At 36.1% G+C, this 21273-nt stretch overlaps 1 protein-coding gene across 2 annotated transcripts in view; it reads right to left on the bottom strand.

The window, feature by feature from the left end:
* Positions 1–21273, bottom strand: part of AFF4 (ALF transcription elongation factor 4) — a 93742-nt gene that overhangs the window by 25152 nt on the left and 47317 nt on the right. For both annotated transcript variants that reach the window (XM_055302812.1, XM_055302811.1), the window contains 4 exons: positions 4658–4694; positions 3059–3104; positions 696–750; positions 206–243 (listed from right to left, as the gene is read on the bottom strand). In XM_055302812.1, coding sequence (XP_055158787.1) covers positions 206–243; positions 696–750; positions 3059–3104; positions 4658–4694 — 176 coding nt within the window. The remainder of the gene's footprint in view (positions 1–205; positions 244–695; positions 751–3058; positions 3105–4657; positions 4695–21273) is intronic.

Below are 21273 nucleotides of genomic sequence, written 5' to 3'. Positions count from 1 at the left end.
TGCTCAGCCATTAGCACTTATCTTTTAAAAACAGTTCTCCTGAGGTATAATATACATACCACATTCACCCATGTTAAGTGTACAATTCAATGATTTTTAATTAATTTACAAGATTATACAATTGCCATTCCAACAATATTTACTTTATAAGGTTATTATATTACTACAATGCTCCAAAGAAAACTAAAAATAAAAGGATGCATACCTTCCTGGTGTACTCCTTGGCATTGTCTTATCACAATCCTAAAAATAAAACACGAGAGGAAATCTGTGAACGAATAAGTAGCACTCTATCTGCTTAATGTGAACAATATCTGAACCGCTAAAAGGAACACTAGCAGCTCTAATGTATACATCAATCGTTAGTTTACCTAACACTTAGGACACACCGTTTTTACGTAAAGAATAACTAACTTCCAGGCTAAGTTAATAGTTAGTAGTTCTTCTTGGCAACAATCTTATACTTCAGGAGTACACTCTGATCCATAAGTAGTAAGGAAAAGCCAATTAAAAAAAAAAAAAGCAGGTTTAAAGACAGACCAGAACATGACATTTCACTGTCAGAAGGAACTTAATTTAAGTAATTCATTTTAAATAAATGAATCATAAATGTATCATTCAATTATAATTCTTAAAAAATACAATGCAAATCAATACTGTATGATACTGGCAAACTCATAAAGCAGTAGACACACCTGCTCCCCATCGCTGTCTTCACTGCTGCTTAGTTTTAAGTCATCTTTTAACATACTAAAGGGAAAAGGCAGAAAGAATTAGTATTTTTGTAACAGTTTATTGTGGCACACCACAGTATTAAATATTTACTAATCATTCTAGAAATAATCATGGTGGCAGCAAAGATTTAATTAAAAAACAAGGAAAAGAACCAGTACGTCTTACTCTATCTGGTGTGCTTCACATCCAGAGTAAAAACTGAGAAAGGAGGAAGTGAACATTTCATAAGCTCTCACTTTTCCGTAAGTTAAACATGTAACCTTCTTTTCTAATTTAAATAAGTCACCTTCTACAAACTCTTATACTCAGTTATCTCTATTTTTCTCTAATTGTATCCATACCCATTCATTCATAGTAAAACAAATTACCATACTCATACCCAACAGTCCACTAGAGAGATAAAACTCCTAAAAAGAAGGAAGATAAAATGAAAGTTTCAGCAATTCTCTTTCACTGTTCCTCATGTTCCACAAAGAGATTCATACAACTGAGTAGTTGTGAAAACCAGAACACAAAGTCAAAGCACTGGTTCCTAAATGCCTTGCTTTGAAAGATGACTGCCCTCTGGAGAAGTAATAATTTGGAGTAAGAACCTTATATAAAATAGAAATGAGGGTATCCCTGAGTGGCTTAAGTAGGTTTAGTGCCTGCCTTAGGCCCAGGGCATTGATCCTGGAGTCCCGGGATCGGGTCCCACATCAGGCTCTCTACATGGAGCCTGCTTTTCCCTCTGCCTGTGTCTCTGCCTCTCTCTCTCTCTCTCATAAATAAATAAAATCTTTAAAAAGAAAAATAAGCTCCAGCATCATCTTCCTTGATCAAAGTTCAAATCAATTAAAAAAACACAAATAAATACCATAAACTGATAGTTTCTGAAGTTCATTTTTCAAAGTAAAATTACAGATTTAAATTTTCCTTAAGGCCATAAAATCAACATTAAAATAGAGAACCTGAGTAATGACCCACAAAACACTCCTTGCCTTTTTACAGAAGAGCAAAAATTAATACAAAAACCACTAGAAAAATGTTTAATTTCTCATTACTAGTAGTTCCATTACCTTTCTTCTTAAAATTTCATGACAGTCTCCAATCAGTGGAAAGGAAATCTTCTTTCACTCCAATAACTACTAATAGTTTCCCCTCAAAGCTTAACCTGAATTTCTAAATCTGACCCCAAATTCAGATTATCCCCTAAAAGATCACCTCGAAACAAAGTAACCAGATGATTACAGAATTATGAAAAGTGTTTTAAGGCTGGCCCAGTTAAGTGGGACAGAAAAAAAAGAGTTTTCTTTTGGACAGGGCTTAGTGCATCTCTGTGACTGATATCCTGTAAGGAAATGTACTTACTCTGAATTCTCTCAGCCCTTGTGATTTAATAATGGCAGCTCAATGAACCTGTTCACACATGTGGATATGTCAAAGTTTTTACCAGATTGTTCAAGGTCCTGCATGCTTTTGTTTCCTCAGCAAACCAAAGTGATTCACACATATATGGTAGGCTTTTACCAGTTCTTTGCATATGGATAAATATGATAAATATGAATATAATTTTAATTCTTCAGCAGTGAGAGGGACTTCTTGCATTCACATAAGGTCATTCTCACGCAGTTCTCCCTCTGTTCAGCAGAAGAGGTTATCAGTACAGATTGTGGGTTAGAGCTTAGAAGCTAGCACTGTGACCACAATTTCTTCAGAATTTTTATTTTAATCAAGCGAGTCAACATGTGGTCTCAGGAACTGAGGAGCTCATCCTGTAAGCTGAAATTTATTATTGTCCAATATATTAGCCTAATTACATTTTGATATATATTCCCGCCCGGTTCCACTTTACAGAAGGAGGAAAACTTAAAGAGGGTACAATTATGCTATGCTGACTTAAAATACTATATACAGCAGTTAAATGGAGGGCGTACTAAGAAGAATCCTGTATTTTGGGGTCTTTATTAAAAACAAACTACCAACCTACCTGCAAACACAAATACATCTCTAAGAGATGAGAAAAAACTATAATCTCAGAGGAAGTATAGGCAAACTATGGCCTCCAAGTCAAATATAGACTACTATCTGTTCATAAAGAAGTTTTATGGGAACATAACCACACCCACGGCCTATATTTGCTTTCATACTACCATGGCAGAGCTGACTAGCTGGGAAAAAAACCATCTAAGCCCCTAAAGCCAGTTCATTATCTGGCCCTTTACATAAAAGTTTGCCTACCCCTTCCTTAAAAGATTAAGTACACATATTTAAGTGTGGTGCTAATATGTATGCATTACAGATAGACTTTTAGCAAAACAAACTTATTAAGCAATAAACTTACGATTTAGACTGGTGTCCATTTGAAGTTTTAGAAGAATTGTATCTTTCTAGAACAAAAAGAATGCAAAAATTAACAACTACAATATGGCTATGTAGGTTATAAAATATGTAGCAATATACCCTGGAAGAAATGTAAATCAAAACAATGAGACAGAATTCTTCCCTCCACCAAATTGGCAACACTACAAAGTCCAATAAATATGAGATATGGGTAGAAACAGGCATGCTCAGAAGCTGTTTGTAGGACTATACATTCATACAATCTTTTTGGCAGGCAATCTGGTAATATTATCCTACTGATACTGGAAATGCACGTTATACACTGATGTAAGCAATTATGATGAAAAAAAATGTTTACCTTACAGGAGTTTCTGAAAAAATACATAAACACACACACAGAGACGTTTATCATAGTATGGTTTGTAACAGCAAAAACTGGAAACAAATGTCTATCAGGAGGTACTAAAATTATGGTACATTCATATAATATAACACAACTTTCATGTTAAAAAGAATGAACCAGAATTTTTATACTGATACAGACACAGTTCTAAAATAAATTAAGTGAAGGATGCCTGGGTGGCTTAGTGGTTGAGCACCTGCCTTCAGCTCAGGGTGTAACCCTGGAGTCCTGGGATCGAGTCCCACATGAGGTTCCTTGCAAGCCTGCTTCTCCCTCTGGCTGTACCTCCGCCTCTCTCTCTGTGTCTCCCATGAATGAATAAATAAAATCTTAAGAAATAAAATAAAGTAGAAAACACAGCAATAAACAGTAAGGGTAGTTTATGATCCCATTTACTATTAGTCAGTTATGGGGAGAGGAGGACAGAACTAAAAATGAGACATTCTTAAAACATTTTAAGAGAGAAAATGTATACTTTCTAGCTTATAGCTATTTTCTACATACCAATAATGGCAGGTCACTTTTTCCTACAACTATAGCTTTAAGGCAGAACCAGTGTAAATTTACTTTATTAAAGAAGTTACTACTCTTGGCAAAAAGACCATTTTTTTTGTTACAGAGCTATATGGGGGAAGCCTAGACACCTGCAAGGTTCCTGACCTTACCCCCTAGTCTCTGGTCTCTGTTGAGACCACACTTCAATTCTCTAAGGCTATAGTTTCCTTAAGTTCTTCTCAGAAACCAAAAGACAGAAGATGGACAGTGGACTTTCTTCCCAGATCGAAAGGCCAGGGTAAAAGCAATAAATACAGACATGGGAAGAGAAGAGCTACAGAAAGCTACAACCCCTTCTTGCTTGTTAGTTTAACTCTCAAAGAACCAACTCTTCACAAAGGAGACAGGAAGACAGAAGAATGGCTCTTGGGTTTAAGAGGGGCCCATCAAACTGAATTTATGAATTCTGAACTATTACTTCAAATATTTAATAAAAATTGTTAATTTTGATTGCTAGTGATCTGTAACTCTTCATTTTTTAAGTAAATCAAGATTTGGTTTAACTCATTATTAATCAACAGATACTAAAAACTGGGATAAGGTAAGTGAAGGAATTATGAAAGCAATATATCATGTGAGCCTGAGAAATAAATGCTCAATAAAAAGCTTAACTTGAAAACCAAGAGGAAAAGTAATACTCACTTTGTTCTCCAGGGCCAAAACTGGACTGCTGAGATTCCTAAGAAAAAGGGACATAAAATTATACAGTGGCATTGAGAGAAACGTTCATTAGTGACATATGCTTCAAATTAAACTATTCAATTGCAGCTAATTCAATGAAAGATCCTGTTGAGTTCCTAAGAACACATAAAAGAAAGAACAATGGAAGAATTTCACAATCACATTTGCTCAGCCTCAGTAATCATGTGGTCAACAATTAACTTTCCCAAAGCTCATTACAAAAAGCATCAAGCGGGCAGCCCTGGTGGCTCAGCAGTTTAGTGCTGCCTTCAGCCCAAGGCAGGATCCCAGAGACCCGGGATCGAGTCCCACATCAGGCTTCCTGCATGGAGCCTGCTTCTCCCTCTGCCTGTGTCTCTGCCTCTCTATCTCTTTCTCTCATGAATAAATAAATAAAATCTTAAAAAAAAAAAAAAAGCATCAAGCTACCTAATAGTTCCTCTTTATTATTCATTTCTTTTCAGCAGCACCCATGGTACTCTTATCCTAATTTAGAGCCCTGGGAAAGCAAATGATTTCAATTTAAGATTCTTGGTCTTAAGAAAATGTTGGTCTTAAGAAAACTCTTGGTCTTAAGAAAACTAAAAATAAATAAATAAAAATGAATGAATGAATGAATAGTGCCTGGGTGGCTCAGTTGATTAAGTGTCTGACTCTTGATTTTGGCTCAGGTCATGATCTCAGGGTCGTCAGATAGAGCTCTGTGTTAGGCTCTGCTCTGGGCATGGAGCTTGTTTAAGATTCTCTCTCTTCTGGGCAGCCCCGGTGGCGCAGCGGTTTAGCGCTGCCTGCAGCCCGGGGTGTGATCCCGGGGACCTGGGGTCGAGTCCCGCGTCAGGCTTCCTGCATGGAGCCTGCTTCTCCCTCTGTGCCTGTGTCTCTGCCTCTCTCTTCGCTCTCTCTGAATGAATAAATAAATAAATCTTAAAAAAAAAAAAGATTCTCTTCCTCTCCTCTGCCTGCCTATCCCCACTTAGCTTGCCGGCATGTTCTCTCTAAAATGAACGAACGAATGAATGAATGAATCAATCAATCAACATAAAAACCTACACTAGAAAATAGCTGTACACTACACTAGAAAATAGCTGTACAGCCTATATAGACTCAAAGATACCACTTTCATGAACTAAAAACCTCACATGGTATTCACATGTCATTTTACTACCTTCCTTTTTCCACTCCCAATATCTTATAATTAGCAAATTGAGGAAAAGACTGTCATGTACTTCTTTGTATGCCATGTACTGGTACAGTGTCTAGCACTCAGGAAGCACTAGTAAGAAAGCAAGCCCAAATGTCACTGTCAGTGAAACAAACATGGCTTTCCAAAGTCAACTTTCATGATCACCTGTTTCAAAAGTGCAAATTGTGCATTTTTCTAGGTTAAGTCTGTAGTACACAATGTAGTATTAAAATTACACAAACATCCCTAAAAACCCACTTAAAAATAAGCACAATCTTACTTTAATGATAGAATTATCTGTGAAAGAGAAATCCACATACTATGAATTTTTAAAAATACAGTTTTGCTGTTAACAACAACAACAACAAAAAACAACACTGTAAACCTACATATGTGGTCAATTGATTTTCATCAAGTATGAGAAGAGCATCCAACAAATGGTGCTGGGACAACTGAATAGCCATATGTAAAAGAATGAAGTTGGATGCTTACCTCAGATAGTACTAAAAAAATAACTCAAAATGGGTCAAAGACCTAAATGTAAGAGATAAAACTTCAAAAAACTCTTAGAAGAAAACTTAGAGTCAAACCTTAATGACTTGGCAAAGAACTTATACTTATGATACCAAAAGCATAAAACACAAAAGAAACAAACAGATAAAATGGACTTCAGCAAAATTAAGAACTTCTGTGCTTGAAAGGACACCATTGAGAAAGTGAAAAGACAACCCACAGAATGGGAGAAAATATCTGCAAATCATATATCTGATAAGAGACTACTTACTACAATATATAAAGAGCTCTTACGACTCAATGATAAAAAGACAACCCAATAAAAAATAAGCAAAGGATTTGAATAGGCATTTCTACAAGGAAGATTTACAAATGGTAAATAAGCACATGAAGAGATGTTGTTTGATATCATTTGTCACAGGGAAAATGCAAATCAAACCCATAATGAGATATCATTTCACACCTACTAGGATGATTAGGATCAAAAACACAGATAACAGCAAGTATTGACAAGGATGAAGAGAAAATGAAAACCTAGTGGGAATATAAAGTGGTGCAGCTAGCTTTGGAAAACATTCTGGAAGTCCCTCAAATAGTTAAACATATAGTTACTGTATGACCTCGTAATTCTACTCCTAGCTATATAGCCAAATGAAAAGAAAACATTATGTCCACACAAAAATTTGTACACAAATGTTTACAGCAGCATTATTCACAATAGCCCAAAGCTCAGAACAACTCAAATGTTCATCAGCTGATGAATGTATAAACAAAACGTGATATATAACCATACATGGAAAAGTATTTGGCCACAAAAAAAAAGAAATGAAGTGCTAATGCATGCTACAATGTGGGATAACCTTGAAAACATTAGGCTAAGTGAAAGAATCCAGGTGCAAAAGGCCATTTATGGTTAAGATTCCATTTCTGCAAAAGGTCCAGAAAAAGGAAATCTACAGAAACAAAGAACAGTGGTTTCATAGGGCTGGGAGGGAGACAGAGGGACAGTGGGTAATAGAAGAAGAGGGAGTTTCTCTTTGAGGTGATGAAAATACTCTAAAATTCACTGTTGTGACAGTTCACATACCTATAAATATACTCAAAACCATGTAATTGTACACTTTAAATGGGTGGGAGGCAAGGTATGTGGATTGTATTTCAATCAAACTATTTAAAAAACTGCAAATAGAGCAGTGGCCAAGCTCATGCCTGTGAATTGTGTTAAGGATGCAAATAATCTTCTACTTCCTTGAATTGCTAATTATTTTATATTCATTTACGTGGTAAATGGCCTAAAAGTTAATAGCCCAAACTTTCAATTAATCTCAGACCCCTTTTCCTCACACTTCTGAGAAAAGTCAGTCTGCTGGTCTCCAAATGCTAGTGGATCTGTCTCCAAAACATCTACTAATGAACACCATCTCCTCTCCACCTACACTGCAAAGACTTTTCTGGTCCTCACATTAAAAAAAAAAAAAAGATTTATTTATTTAATTGAGAGAAAGAGAGCACAAGCAGGGCAGAGGGAGAGGGAGAGGCAGACGCCCCACTGAGCAGGAAGCCCGCGATGGGGCTGGATCCCAGGATCCTGGGACCATGGCCCAAGCCAAAGCCACCCAGGCACCCCATCCTCATTTTTTTAAATCTACATAGGCCATCTAGTGGGTGCGTCTTTCTGGCTCTAATCTTTCTCCTTCACTCAACCATAGCCTCTATTTAATCTTTCTAAAGCCCAAATCCTAGTATGAGTTACCATTACTCTTTTTCCATAAAGCCTTCAATGGCTCTTTTTGTTTTTCCTAGGGATGAAACTCAAACTCTTTACATGTTATCCATTCATACATCTAAGAACTGGAAAAAAAGAATAATAAGCAAAAACAGACAAGGGCCTTGTAACTTATGGAACTTAACACTCATCTGAATAATGTCAATGACTATCTCTGCAACTATTCATGCACATAAAGGTAAAATGGTAATTGTGGTAAGTACAAAGAAAGGCAATACATACAGTATATTATATAAGAGCTTATAATTGTGTGTGTGTGAGCGTGTGAGTGAATGTGTGAGTTGAGAGCAAGAGAGGGAGAGACAGACAGACAGATCTAGCCAGGAAGATGAACAAAGGCTTCCCTGAGCAAGTACCATTCATGTTGAGACCTGAAGTGCAGGTAGGAAGTAAACTGGGAAAGATAAGTGTTCAGGGTACAGAGAACAGCACGTGCAAAGCCAGAAAAGATAGGAGCACAACTAGTATATAAAGGACTGAAAGGCAGTCCATGAGAGGAAAAGGTACAGGAGGAAGGGTAGTGAGAAATGAGACTCAAGACTAAAAAGGCTAGATCCTATAGCATGCAGACTTTAGAGATTACATTAAAGAATCTTTATATATATACACACAACCACATCTATTTAATAAAACTGGGGACTTGTGGGAGGGACAGAGAGGAAGGGGGGTTCAGGGGAAGGTTTAACTCATTTTCACATAAGGTAACTTATGTCACAAAGCAACCAGTGCTTCTATGTTAGTGTAAAAAATCTGAACTTCTGGAACATTTGGGTAGCTCACTTGTTTGAGCATTTGACTTTTTTTTTAATTTTTATTTATTTATGATAGTCAGAGAGAGAGAGAGAGAGAAAGAGAGAGAGAGAGAGAGAGAGAGAGAGAGGCAGAGACATAGGCAGAGGGAGAAGCAGGCTCCATGCACCGGGAGCCCGACGTGGGATTCGATCCCGGGTCTCCAGGATCACGCCCTGGGCCAAAGGCGGGCGCCAAACCGCTGCGCCATCCAGGGATCCCGAGCATTTGACTCTTGATTTCAGCTCAGGTCATGATCTCAGAGTTCTGGGATGGAGCTCTGCTTGAGATTCTTTCCCTCTTCCTCTCTCTCCCCTCTGCCCCTCCCCCCCACTCCCTGACTCATGGGTGTGTGAGTGCGCAAGGGCGTGTCCTCTCTCTCAAATAAATAAATAAAATCTTTAAAAAAGATATGAACTTCTATATTAGTGTAAAAGATTCAAGAGTACTATTACTATGTAGGTTCTCCATGAGAAAAAGAGGAGGGTGGAGGATAAATTATTTACATTATACTTGAGAGTTTATATTGTCTCTGTTATCTTTATCTTTCTTTGAGAGATGCACAAAGTAGTAGCTCTTCAAATGTTTTATAACTGGAAAAGAATCTAACAAAAATCATAAATTGAGATTATTAGAAGCCCCTGCACTTTCATCGACCTCTATATAGCTAATTTTATACAATGATTTATTCTAGTATTTGTTTCTTGATTCTTCAGCTACGTTTTCTAAAACTGCCTCAAAGTGGTCCCAGACAAAGAAATGCATTTTAATATATTCTCTCTTTACTAGATTTTACTCATTTTTCACTAGAGCAGAAAGACCAAGTTTTTGGACAAAGGTATAGAACACTGGGAGAAATCTCAAAACAGGTTTTTAATACAACTTACTAAACTTAAATGTTAAAGGACTGAATTGAATTATCACACAACTCAAAATACCAGTGAGTATGAATCATGATGCCCTCATAATTTTGTTAGTATCTCGAGGTACATTATACACTAAAAGCAAGGCTAATGACATATATGCACATTCAAACTACTGTTGATAATCTGGATATTTTCTTTTTTTTAGCTTAGGGCATCCTTGTTTCTACTTTGTACAGTGACAGATAAAGAGCTCATACCAGAAGAAGAAAAATCTCAGCTCTGTCATTTTCTTGATTGCTTAGAAATGCATTTTAGTGTTATTTTCCACTGGGTAATTTCACTGCAGGTCTATCTTTTGAACCACTTGCGCATTTAGTGAAGATTACCTGAATTAAAACCAGTTAAAATAATCTGCAAATCATCTTAACCAAGCCCGTTTAAAACTGTGATATGCTGGAGCCAGTAAGAGCAAATCAATGAGAACAATCAACTATCAACTTTTCCATAATGATAAGACCTAACCTTCTCTTGCAATACTTCAGAAATAAAATGTGACCAGCTGCCACTCAGATCAAGACAAGCAATACTACTTGGATTTTTTTTTCTGAGACTGAAAAATAGAGAATTTGAGAACTGAAAAACAATAAAGTTTCATCCTGTTCCCCCACCACCACCCTCAATCTCTAATACACACAACACTGGAGTATGTATATGCTTTCCACTTTGGAGATCATTGACTTACCATAGTGGTGAGAATAAAGATGGAGAAAAATGAATAGAATTAAAGCACATGAGAATAACGATGGAGAAAAATGAATAGAATTAAAGCACATTCAAGGAGGTAAGATCATTAGGACTTGGTGACAGTTTACTGGATATGAAAGAGAGGTAAGTACTAAAGATAATTCCAACAAGGTTTTCCTAGCTTCACTAAGACAGGGAACAGTAAAAGACAATTATGCTTGTCTTCTCATGCTTTTGGTTGGGAGCTAGCACGGAGAATCACAAATTTTCCCTGGAAGATGTCTCAAAGGACTTGAAACTCAACATCTAAGAACTCTCAACTATGCAGCTGGATATATATATCTGGAATTAAGATAAAAATTTTTATTAAGATAAAAACTTGTGGAACACATTAAGTAAAGAGGAATAGGATACAAAGGACAAAACAATCTAGGTCTAAGCATGGTATGTATAACTACGCATCCACATAAACAGTAATATGTAATTTTTTCATTCTTTTGTATTATTTTATTTCCACAACCAATGTTGGGCAGACTGAAGCAAAACACATTTCATTTGTATTCTATTATAGCATTGAGCACAATGCCTAGAAAAGTTACATTTATTGGTAGAGACAAAGAGGAGAAAAAGGAAAAGTCAGAGAAGCAAAGTAACTCTGGATGAGCAACGTATAGTGGAAGACAAGGAAGAAATAGGTTAAAATAGTATTTAATGCTCATGAGAAGCCAAATGAAGATAAAAAATGAAAAACATTAATTGGATTTACAAAATGTGGTCATAATGAAAATCCTTATGGTGAGGTATCAGGGGTAAAAAGCAAGATCAACCAGACTAGACTGAGGAGTGTCTGAGGAAAGAATAACAAACAGCAATGAGGAACTACTCTTTCAGGAAGTTTAACTCTAGGGAGGAGGACTGGCTAGAGAATCACATGGAATAGTGGGATCTATTTCTTTGTATGTATGTATGATGGTGTTTGTAAATTGGACAGATCAAGGATGTTTAAGTCAATGGCATGGATTCACCAAACCAGCTCTCCAAACATACTCCTAAACTCAATTTCTCACTCACCACAAGCCATATGTGAACTGATCTTTCAGATCTGCTAATGAGTGTGAAATCTTCCTATTGTGCTCCTTATTTTCCCATGTGCTTCTAGCATCTTATAGTTCTTCTAAGCCCAGTTGGTGTCATCATCTTAGGATGCCATCTCCAAATTCTCTACGTATCAAAATTTATTCCCTTCTCCGTCCTCTCAGTGGACTTCGTTCATATGGTTGGCACACCCAGAGAATAAATACCTATTAAAGCTTTGTATAAAGCTATGAACTATATTCACACACAAAGGTATATTCACTGAAAAGTCAGAGTGAGATGGGGTATAAAAAAGCAAAACCCAACTTGTAAAAGCAACCCAATCAAAGTAATGATCACTAAGTAGCTAACTTATGTGTTTCAGAAAAACCAAAAATCTAACCACATTACTTGAGTATTTATATCCAAATTCAGTACACAAACATTTGCTGAACAGCTATATGCGCCAGTAACTATTCTAGGCATTGGCACATACTATCCTAATTGTTTTTTAAAATACCAGTCTTAGTTAGAACAGGGGTAACATCCAAATGACTTAATGCTATACCTCTGAAGCACCTAGAACACCACCAGTTGTTGTTTCAAACATACACTGAATATGTGCAAGGGCAGTTAAAAGCTTTAGTAGGCTTCAAACTGTCACTGGAAAATCTACCAACCTATCTCCCAACTATACCCACCTAATCTGCTTTCCCTCTATGACAGAAAATGACTTAACTGTGCTCTATTCTAAAGTCATTATTCTCTACTTGAGCACTGAATCTCAACTTCTCTTTTGGAGATTTCCTAAAGTTACCCTCTGTTTTTCCCATGTATCATTTGTTTTTCTTTTTTACTAAAACATCATGATCAACATATATACATATTACAGATGTATGTATATATGGTAAAATATTCTTATCTTATGAAAATACTCACCTGACAACATCACTATACCCTTCTTGGCACCATCACATTTCTCTGTTCCCTTTTACAGACAATGCCTCAAAAGAAAATCTTCGTTTACATGTTCACCGTCTCCAGTATCTTTTGTGACTCTGCAATCATTCTTTGGCCCTCAGCTTTCTAATTAAAGTGTATCATCAATAAAGAATACATTGTTAAATATGATACCTGGAACATATTAAGAACTTATTAAGTAAATGTTTGACAAATAACCATCACATTTATAGAGATGAAAGCCATAATGCCAGAGATCAAAAATATGCTAAATGGGATTAACAGCAGATTAGACACTGCAGAAGCAAAGATTACCAAAAGAGAAGATGTAACAGACTACCCTCAAATGAAACAAAAAATAAAAGACTGAAAAAACTGAACAGTTATGAACAAGTTCAAGAGGCCTAATATATATGTAATTGGAGCCCCAAAAGTAAAGGAGAAAAGGGAAAGAGGGAATACAGAAAAATCTCTTGAGAAAATATAAAACATTTTTCCCAAATGTGATAATAACTATAAAACCAAAGTTCTAAGAAGCTAAAAATAACCCCAAGCACAAAAAAGATGAAAAGAACCACACCAAGACATATAAAAACCAAACAGCTTAAAATCAGCGAGACAAAAAAGAATCTTAAAAGCAGCCAGAAGGAAAAAAGACACATTATATACAGAGAAGGGAAAAATGACAATAAATTATGTATCAGACACAACGCAAGCCAGAAGATAGTGGACAACATCTTTAACCTAGAATTCTATTTCTAGTAAAAAATATATCTTAAGAAAAAAGGTCAAGTAAAAATTTCAGACACAAAAGCAGGAAGCATTCATCACAAGCAGACAAGTATTAAAAGATACATTAAAAAGAAGTCCTCCAGGTAGAAGGAAAACACATCAATCAGAAATCTGGATGAACACAAAAAATAAAGAGCCAAAGAAATGGTAATTATATCAAGAAAAACAAAATCTCTCTTCCCCTATTATTTAAATCTCTTCAAAATATAATAGACTGTTTAAATGAAAAACAGTACAAACACTGTGGGGTTTATAACTTAAATGTATGAAACAATAGAACAGATGCTGGGAAGAGAGAAACAGTACAATGTTGAAACAGAAAGGCATGGTATATTACTTGAAGAAGGACTTTGACAAAGACATATTCTATAAGACCTGGAGCAAACATAAAATAAAACAGTTAAATTTAATAAGCCAAAACTATAATGCAAATATAAAGAATACTCAATCCAAAAGAAAGCTAAAGAGGGGGAGGACAGATAGAACAAGTAGATATCAATAGGTAAGATGGTAGATTTAAACCCAGGCACATCAATAACCACATTAAATGTAAATAGCCTAAATAGATGCCCCAAATAAATAAATGCCCCAATAAAAGAGCAGAGTATCAGGCTTGATTTTTTTTTAAAAAAGGCAAATGCCACTTAAAAGAAATGTATTTTAAATGAACATAGATAAGTTAAAAATAAAGAACGGAAAAAGGTATTCAATATGTACACTGATCAAAAGAAAGCTAGGCTGGTTATATTAATATCAGAAAAAGTAAATTTTATAGTAAAGATTATCAACAGGATTAAAAGGGGTCGTTTTCAGAACAGTAAAGTTATTGATTCATCTAGAACTAATAACAATCCCAAATGTTTATGCACCTTAAAAAAAGAACTCCTAGAACTATGAAGATATGAACAAATTCAAAATCATAAATTTAAAATAATTGGCTATTAACTATAATTCTCAATTGATAGAACAAGTAGAATTAAAATGAGTAGGAACATAGAAGACTAATACTATAAACCAACTTGATCTAACCAACACTTACAAAATACTCCACTTACCAAATAGTAAAATACATATTCAAGTGTATACAAAACTTTTACCAAAAACAAAACAAAACAATATTATGGATCATGAAATAAGCTGTAATAAATGTAAAAGGATTCAAGTAACCCAAAGAACATTCTCTGACCACAATGGAATTAAGCCACAAGTGACAAACTATACTCAGTAATAGAAAATAGGTGGAAAATCTCCTAATATCTGAAAACAAAAATGATACTGCAAAACAATCCTCAGAATATAGAAGAAATCAGAAAGTACTTTGAACTGAATAAAAAAGAGAACACACCACATTTCAGAATTTGTGGTATGCAAATAAAACATTTACTAAGAGGAAAATTCATTGCACTAACAGCTTGTATGAGAAAGTAAGAAAGATCTCAAATCAATGACCTTAGCTTCCTATAGACTTTTTTTTTTTTTTTTTTTTTTTTTTTTTAGGGCAGCCCGGGTGGCTCAGAGGTTTAGCACCACCTTCAGCCCAGGGCGTGATCCTGGAGACCTGGGATCCAGTGAGTCCCGTCCCGAGTCAGGCTCCCTGCATGGAGCCTGCTCCTCCCTCTGCCTGTGTCTCTGCTCTCTCTCTCTCTCTCTCTCTCTCTCTGTGTGTCTCTCAAGAATAAATAAATCAAATCTTAAAAAAAAAAAGAAAGAAAAAAAGACTTTTTTTTTTTAAAGAAGTGTAAATTAAACCACATGAAAGCAGAATAAGAAAATAATAAAGATGACAATGGAAATCAATGCAATAAAACCGAAAAACAATGAAGGAACAAAAGCAGTTTTTTAGAAGAGCAAGAAAATTGGAAAACTTCAAGGGGTGCCTGAGTGGTTCAGATGGTTAAGTGTCTAATTCCTGATTTTGGCTCAGTCATGGGAAAGGGGATCAGGCTCTGTTTTCACTGTGGGGTAGTCTGCTTGAGATTCTCTCCCTCTCCCTCTGCCCCTTCCCTATCCCCTCTTTAAAAATAAATAAATAAACCTAAAAAAAAAAAAAAAGAAATGATCGATCAACTGCAATTGCTAGGGCAATTCCATACAGAGACAAGCTTCCTTTTTTTTTTAAGAGGTGGGGGTGAGGGCCAAAGGAAGAGGGAGATAAGTTCAAGCAGGCTCCACACCCAGCACAGAGCCCATAAGAGGGAGGGGAGGTGTTAAACTCAAGACCCTGAGATCATGACCTGAGCTAGAAATCAAGAGTCTGACACTTAACTGACTAGGCTACCCACAAGCCTCCAGAAACAAGCTTTTTAAACAAATGATGATGGAAATGGGTATATTACACAAAAATTTAAACTGACCATATCATGCCACCATATATAAAAATTACCTTAAAATGGATCATGGACCTAAATGTAAAGCCTAATACTATAAAAATAAAAACAAAACGAAACAAAAACACAAGAGAGTGTGGGTTAGGCAAAATTTCTTATACACCAAAAATATGATCTGTAAACAAACTGATGAATTAGACTTCATCAATATTAGCAACTTCTCCTCTTCAAAAGATATAGCTAAGACAATGAAAAGGGAAGCTACTTACTGGGGGCAAAATGTATAAAACCTGTATCCAATAATAGACCTGCCTCCTGAAAATATAAACTCTCAAGCTCAATAAAAAGAGGACAACAATCCAGTAAGAGATGGGCAAATGATTTTAAACAGTGAACCAAAGAAGATACACAAATGACAAGTACATAAAAAGGTGTTCAACCTTATCTGTCATAGAGAAATGCCAATCAAAACCAAATGAAGCACTCTTATGCAACTGCTAAAAGGCCTAAAATTTAAAAAGATTAACGATACCAAACACTTGTAATATGTGATTCAACTGAAACTCTCATCACTAGTAGGAATATAAAATGGTTCAATCACTTTGGAAAACTATATGAGAGTTTCTTAAAAGTTAAATGTACATTCACCCTATACTTGAAGGTATTTACTGATGAAAAATAAAAGCATGTGCCCATACAAAGACTTGTATACAAATATTCACAGTAGCTTTATTTTTTAACTACAAACCAGAAATAGCCCAAATGTCCATCAGTAGGTAAACAGGTAAACTAACTCTGGTATAATTATGAAACCAAATACTACTTAGCAACAAGAAAGAATGATTTAAACATTTGATAAGATGAATGAATCTTAAAACAATTGTGCTGAGGGGCACCTGGGTGGCTCAGTCAGTTGAGCATCTGCCTTTGACTCAGGTCATGACCTCAGGATCCTGGGATCCAGCCCCATATGGGGCTCCTTGCTCAGAGGGAAGTCGGCTTCTGTCCTTCTCTCTCTCCCTCTGCCCCTCCCCAACTCGTGCTCGCTCGCGCTCTCTCTAATAAACAATAATCGTGCTGAGTGAAAGAAACCAACCAAAAAGAGTACATGTATAATCATTCTATTTAGTTTTTGAATTGTACATGTTTAGTGACAGAAATCAAATTAGTGGTTGCCTAGGGATGGAAAGGGCAGAGATTACAAGGAAGAGAACATTACAAAGTATCAAGGAATATTTGGGGTATACCAACAAGAGGAAGGATAAAAAAAATATGAATATTTCAAAAGACACAGAAAAAGCATGTGACAAAGTTCAACATACATACATCCATGATAAAAACCCTCAATAGAGAAGGCTTAGAGGAAACATGCCTCAACATAAAGGCCATATTATGAAAAACCCACAGCAAACATCATCCTCAATGGGGAAATACTGAAAGCTTTTCCCTTAAGATCAGGAACAAGACAAGTCCACTCTTACCATAGTACTAGAAGTCCTAGCCACAGCAATCAGGAAAGAAGAAAAGAAAGAAAAGAAAGAAAAGAAAGAAAGAAAGAAAGAAAGGAAGGAAGAAGAAAGAAAGAAAGAAAGAAAGGAAAGAAAGAAAGAAAGAAAGAAAGAAAAGAAAAGAAAAGAAAAGAAGAAAAAAAGAAAAGAAAAGAAAGAAAAGAAAAGAAAAGAAAAAATATTCAAACTGGTAAGGAAGAAGTCAAACTTTCACTATTTGTGGATGACATTCCATATACAGAAAACCGTAAAGACTGCACCAAAAAACTACTAGGATTAATAAATGAATTCAGTAAGACTGCAGGATACAAAGTCAACATACAGAAATCTGTTGCATTTTTACACACTAATAACAAAGTAGCAGAAGGAAAAATTAAGAAAATCTCATTTACAGTTGCACCAAAAAATAATAAAATACCTAGTAATAAATTGTTTAAAAAAGATTTTATTTATTTATTCATGAGAGACACAGAGAGGGAGAGAGGCAGAGACACAGGCAGAGGGAGAAGCAGGCTCCATGCAGGGAGCCTGATGTGGGACTTGATCCCAGATCCCCAGGATCACGTCCTGGGCCGAAGGCAGATGTTCAACTGTTGAGCCACCCAGGCATCCCCCTAGTAATAAATTTAATCAAAGAGGTAAAGATCTGTACTAGGAAAACTACAAAACGCTAATGAAAGAAATTGAAGAAAACACCAACAAATGGAAAGATAATCCATGCTCATGGATTAATACAAATATTGTTAAAATGTCTATACTATTCAAAGCAATCTAGATTTAACACAATCCTTATCAAAATACCAATAGCATTTTTCACAGAACTAGAACAGATAAGCTGAAATTTGTATGGAACTACAAAAGCCCCTGAGAATAGCAATTTTTTTTAAAAAAAGATTTTATTTATTTATTCATGAGAGACAGAGACAGAGGAGAGAGAGAGAGAGAGAGAGAGAGAGAGAGAGAGAGAGAGGCAGAAAGACAGGCAGAGGGAGAAGCAGGCTCCATGCAGGGAGCCTGACGTGGGACTCAATCCAGGGTCTCCAGGCTGAAGGTAGCAGCGCTAAGCTGCTGAGCCACCCGGGCTGCCCCTTGAATAGTAATCTTAAAAAATAAAACTGGCGGTATCAAAATCCCATATTTCAAGATATACTACACAAAGCTGTAGTAATCAAAACAGTATGGCACTGGCAAAAAGACACACTGATCACATAGATCAATGGAACAGAATAGAGAACCCAGAAATAAACCCATGATTATACAGTCAATTAATCTACAACAAAAAGTGCAAGAATATGCAATGGGGTGGGGGACGCCTGGGTGACTCAGCCAGTTGAGTGTGCAAATCTCTTGGTTTCAGGTCATGATCTCATGAGTTGGGACCAACATTTGGCTCTGTGCTCAGCAGGGAGTCTGCTTGAGAGTGGCTCCATCTGCCCCTCCCTCCACTCATGCAAAAGTTTTCTCTCTAGAATAAATAAATAAATCTTAAAAAAAGAAAAGAAAAGAAGAAAAGACAATCTAATCAACAAATGATGTTGGGAAAACCAGACAGCTACATGTGAAAGAATGAAACTGGACCACTTTCACACCATTTTTATTTTTATTTTATACACAAAAACCAACTCAAAATGGATTAAAAGCCCTAAATGTGAGACTTGAAGCCATAAAAATCCTACAAGAGTGTACAGGCAATAATTTCTCTGACAGTGGCTATAGTAACATTTTTCCAAGTATGTCTCTTAAGGCAAGGGAAACAAAAGTAAAAATAAACTATTAGGACTATTTCAAAATAAAAGGCTTTTACATAGCAAGGAAAACAATAAAACAAAAAGACAACCTACTGAATGGGAGAAAATATATGCAAATGATATATCCAGTAAGGGTTAGTATCCAAAATATATAAACAACTTATACAACATAACACCAAAAAATAAAAAAAAATGGACAAAAGACAAGAACATGTATTTCTTCAAAGAAGACATAGAGTTGGCCCACAGACACATGAAAAGATGTTCAACATCACTCATGAGAGAAATACAAATCAAAACCACAATGAGATCTCACCTCAAGCCTGTCAGAATGGCTAAAATAAAAAATACAAGACACAACAAGCACTGCTGGCAAATGTGGAGGAAAAAGTAACCCTTGTGCACTGCTGGTGGGAATGCAAACTGGTGCAGTCACTCTAGAAAACAGTGTGGAGGTTCTTCAAAAAATTAAAAATAGAACTATTCTATGATACAATAATCACACTACTGGGTATTTACCCAAAGAATATGAAACTACCTGTTCAAAAAGATAATAAGCACCCCTATATGTACTGTAGCATTATTTGCAATTGCCAAATTATGGAAGCAACCCAAGTGTCCATCAATAGATGCATGGATGAAGATGTAGTGTATATATATGCATATATACACATATATGTAAAATAGTTGTGTGTATATATATACACACACACATGTAATATATACATATAATGGAACATTACTCAGCTATACAAAAGAATAAAATCTTGCTATCTGCAACATGGATGTGTCTAGAAAGTATAATGCTAAATGAAACAAGTAAGTCTGAGAAAGACAAAGTACCATATGATTTCACTTAAATGTAGAATTTAAGAAAACAAATAAACAAAAAAAGGAGACAAAAAACCGAGACTCTGAAATCTAGAGAACAGATGGCTACCAGAAGAGAGGTGGGGGGAATGGATGAAATGGTGAAAGCATTTAAGAGTACACTTATCATGATGAGCCATGAGTAATGTACAGAATTGTTTAATCACTATACAGTACACCGGAAACTAATACAGCACTATACTAATTATAGAGGAATTAATTTTTTACAAAATTTTAAGATTTTATTTATTTATCTGAGAGAGAGAGAGAGAGAGAAAGAGCACAAGCAGAGGTCAGGGCAGAGGGACAAAGAGATCCCCACTGAGCAGGAAGCCTGACAGAGGGCTCAATCCCAGGACCCCCGAGATCATGACCTGAGCCAAAGTCAGATGCTTAAGGGACTGAGCCACCTAGGTACCCATCCCCCCAAAAAAAATTTTAAGAGAAATATTTGGAGTAATTGATATGTTAATTGTACTGTCATAATGGGTTTACACAGAAGTCAAAATATCAAATTTAAAACATGTTCTGTTTATTGAATATAATACTCAATAAAGCTACTTAATATACTTGATAGTTTTTTTTCTTTTAAAGATTTTATTCACGAAAGACACAGACTGAGGGGGGCGGGGCGAGACACAGGCAGAGGGAGAAGCAGGCTCCATGCAGGGAGCCTGACGTGGGACTCGATCCCGGGTCTCCAGGATCACACCCTGGGCTGAAGGCGGCGCTAAACCACTTAGCCACCGGGACTGCCCGATAGTTTATTTTTTTAAGGATTTTATTTATTCATGAGAGACACAGAAAGAGAGAGGCAAAGACATAGGGAGAGGGAGAAGCACGCTCCATGCAGGGAGCCTGATGTGGGACTTGATCCTGGGACTCCAGGACTGCGACCGGAGCCAAAGGCAGATGTTCAACCATTGAGCCACCCAAGCGTCCCTATTTGATTGTTTAAAATGTAAGGGATAATAATGTATTGTGTGGTTTATAACTTACAGACAGCAACATGTATGATAAAAGCAGAAAAAATAAAAGGGAAATGAAGTTAAACTGTTACAATTAACCTGTATGCGAAATGATGTATTAAAGTAATTGTACTATGTGATGCTGTAAACCCTAGAGCACGCACACAGACACACACACACACCTGGAGAACTCATACTTCCCTATTTCAAAATTCACTACAAAGCTATAGTACTCCTGACAGTGTGGTAATGCCATAAGGCCAGATACATCGGTGAAAAATAATTCAGAGTACACAAAATACCCCTCACATTTATGGTCAATTTATTTTCCACAAAGGTACCAAGGAGATTCAATGGGATATCACAACCACAATGGTAAACCATGTCACACCCACTGAAACAGCTATAGTCAAAAAGAAGGGTAACAACTCAGCCAGGATTTGAAGAAA

Source organism: Nyctereutes procyonoides, unplaced genomic scaffold (assembly GCF_905146905.1).
Source record: "Nyctereutes procyonoides isolate TBG_1078 unplaced genomic scaffold, NYPRO_anot_genome, whole genome shotgun sequence".
NCBI lineage: Eukaryota > Metazoa > Chordata > Mammalia > Carnivora > Canidae > Nyctereutes > Nyctereutes procyonoides.
Note: the sequence above shows the minus strand (reverse complement) of the source record. Positions and strands in the feature narration are given on the sequence as shown.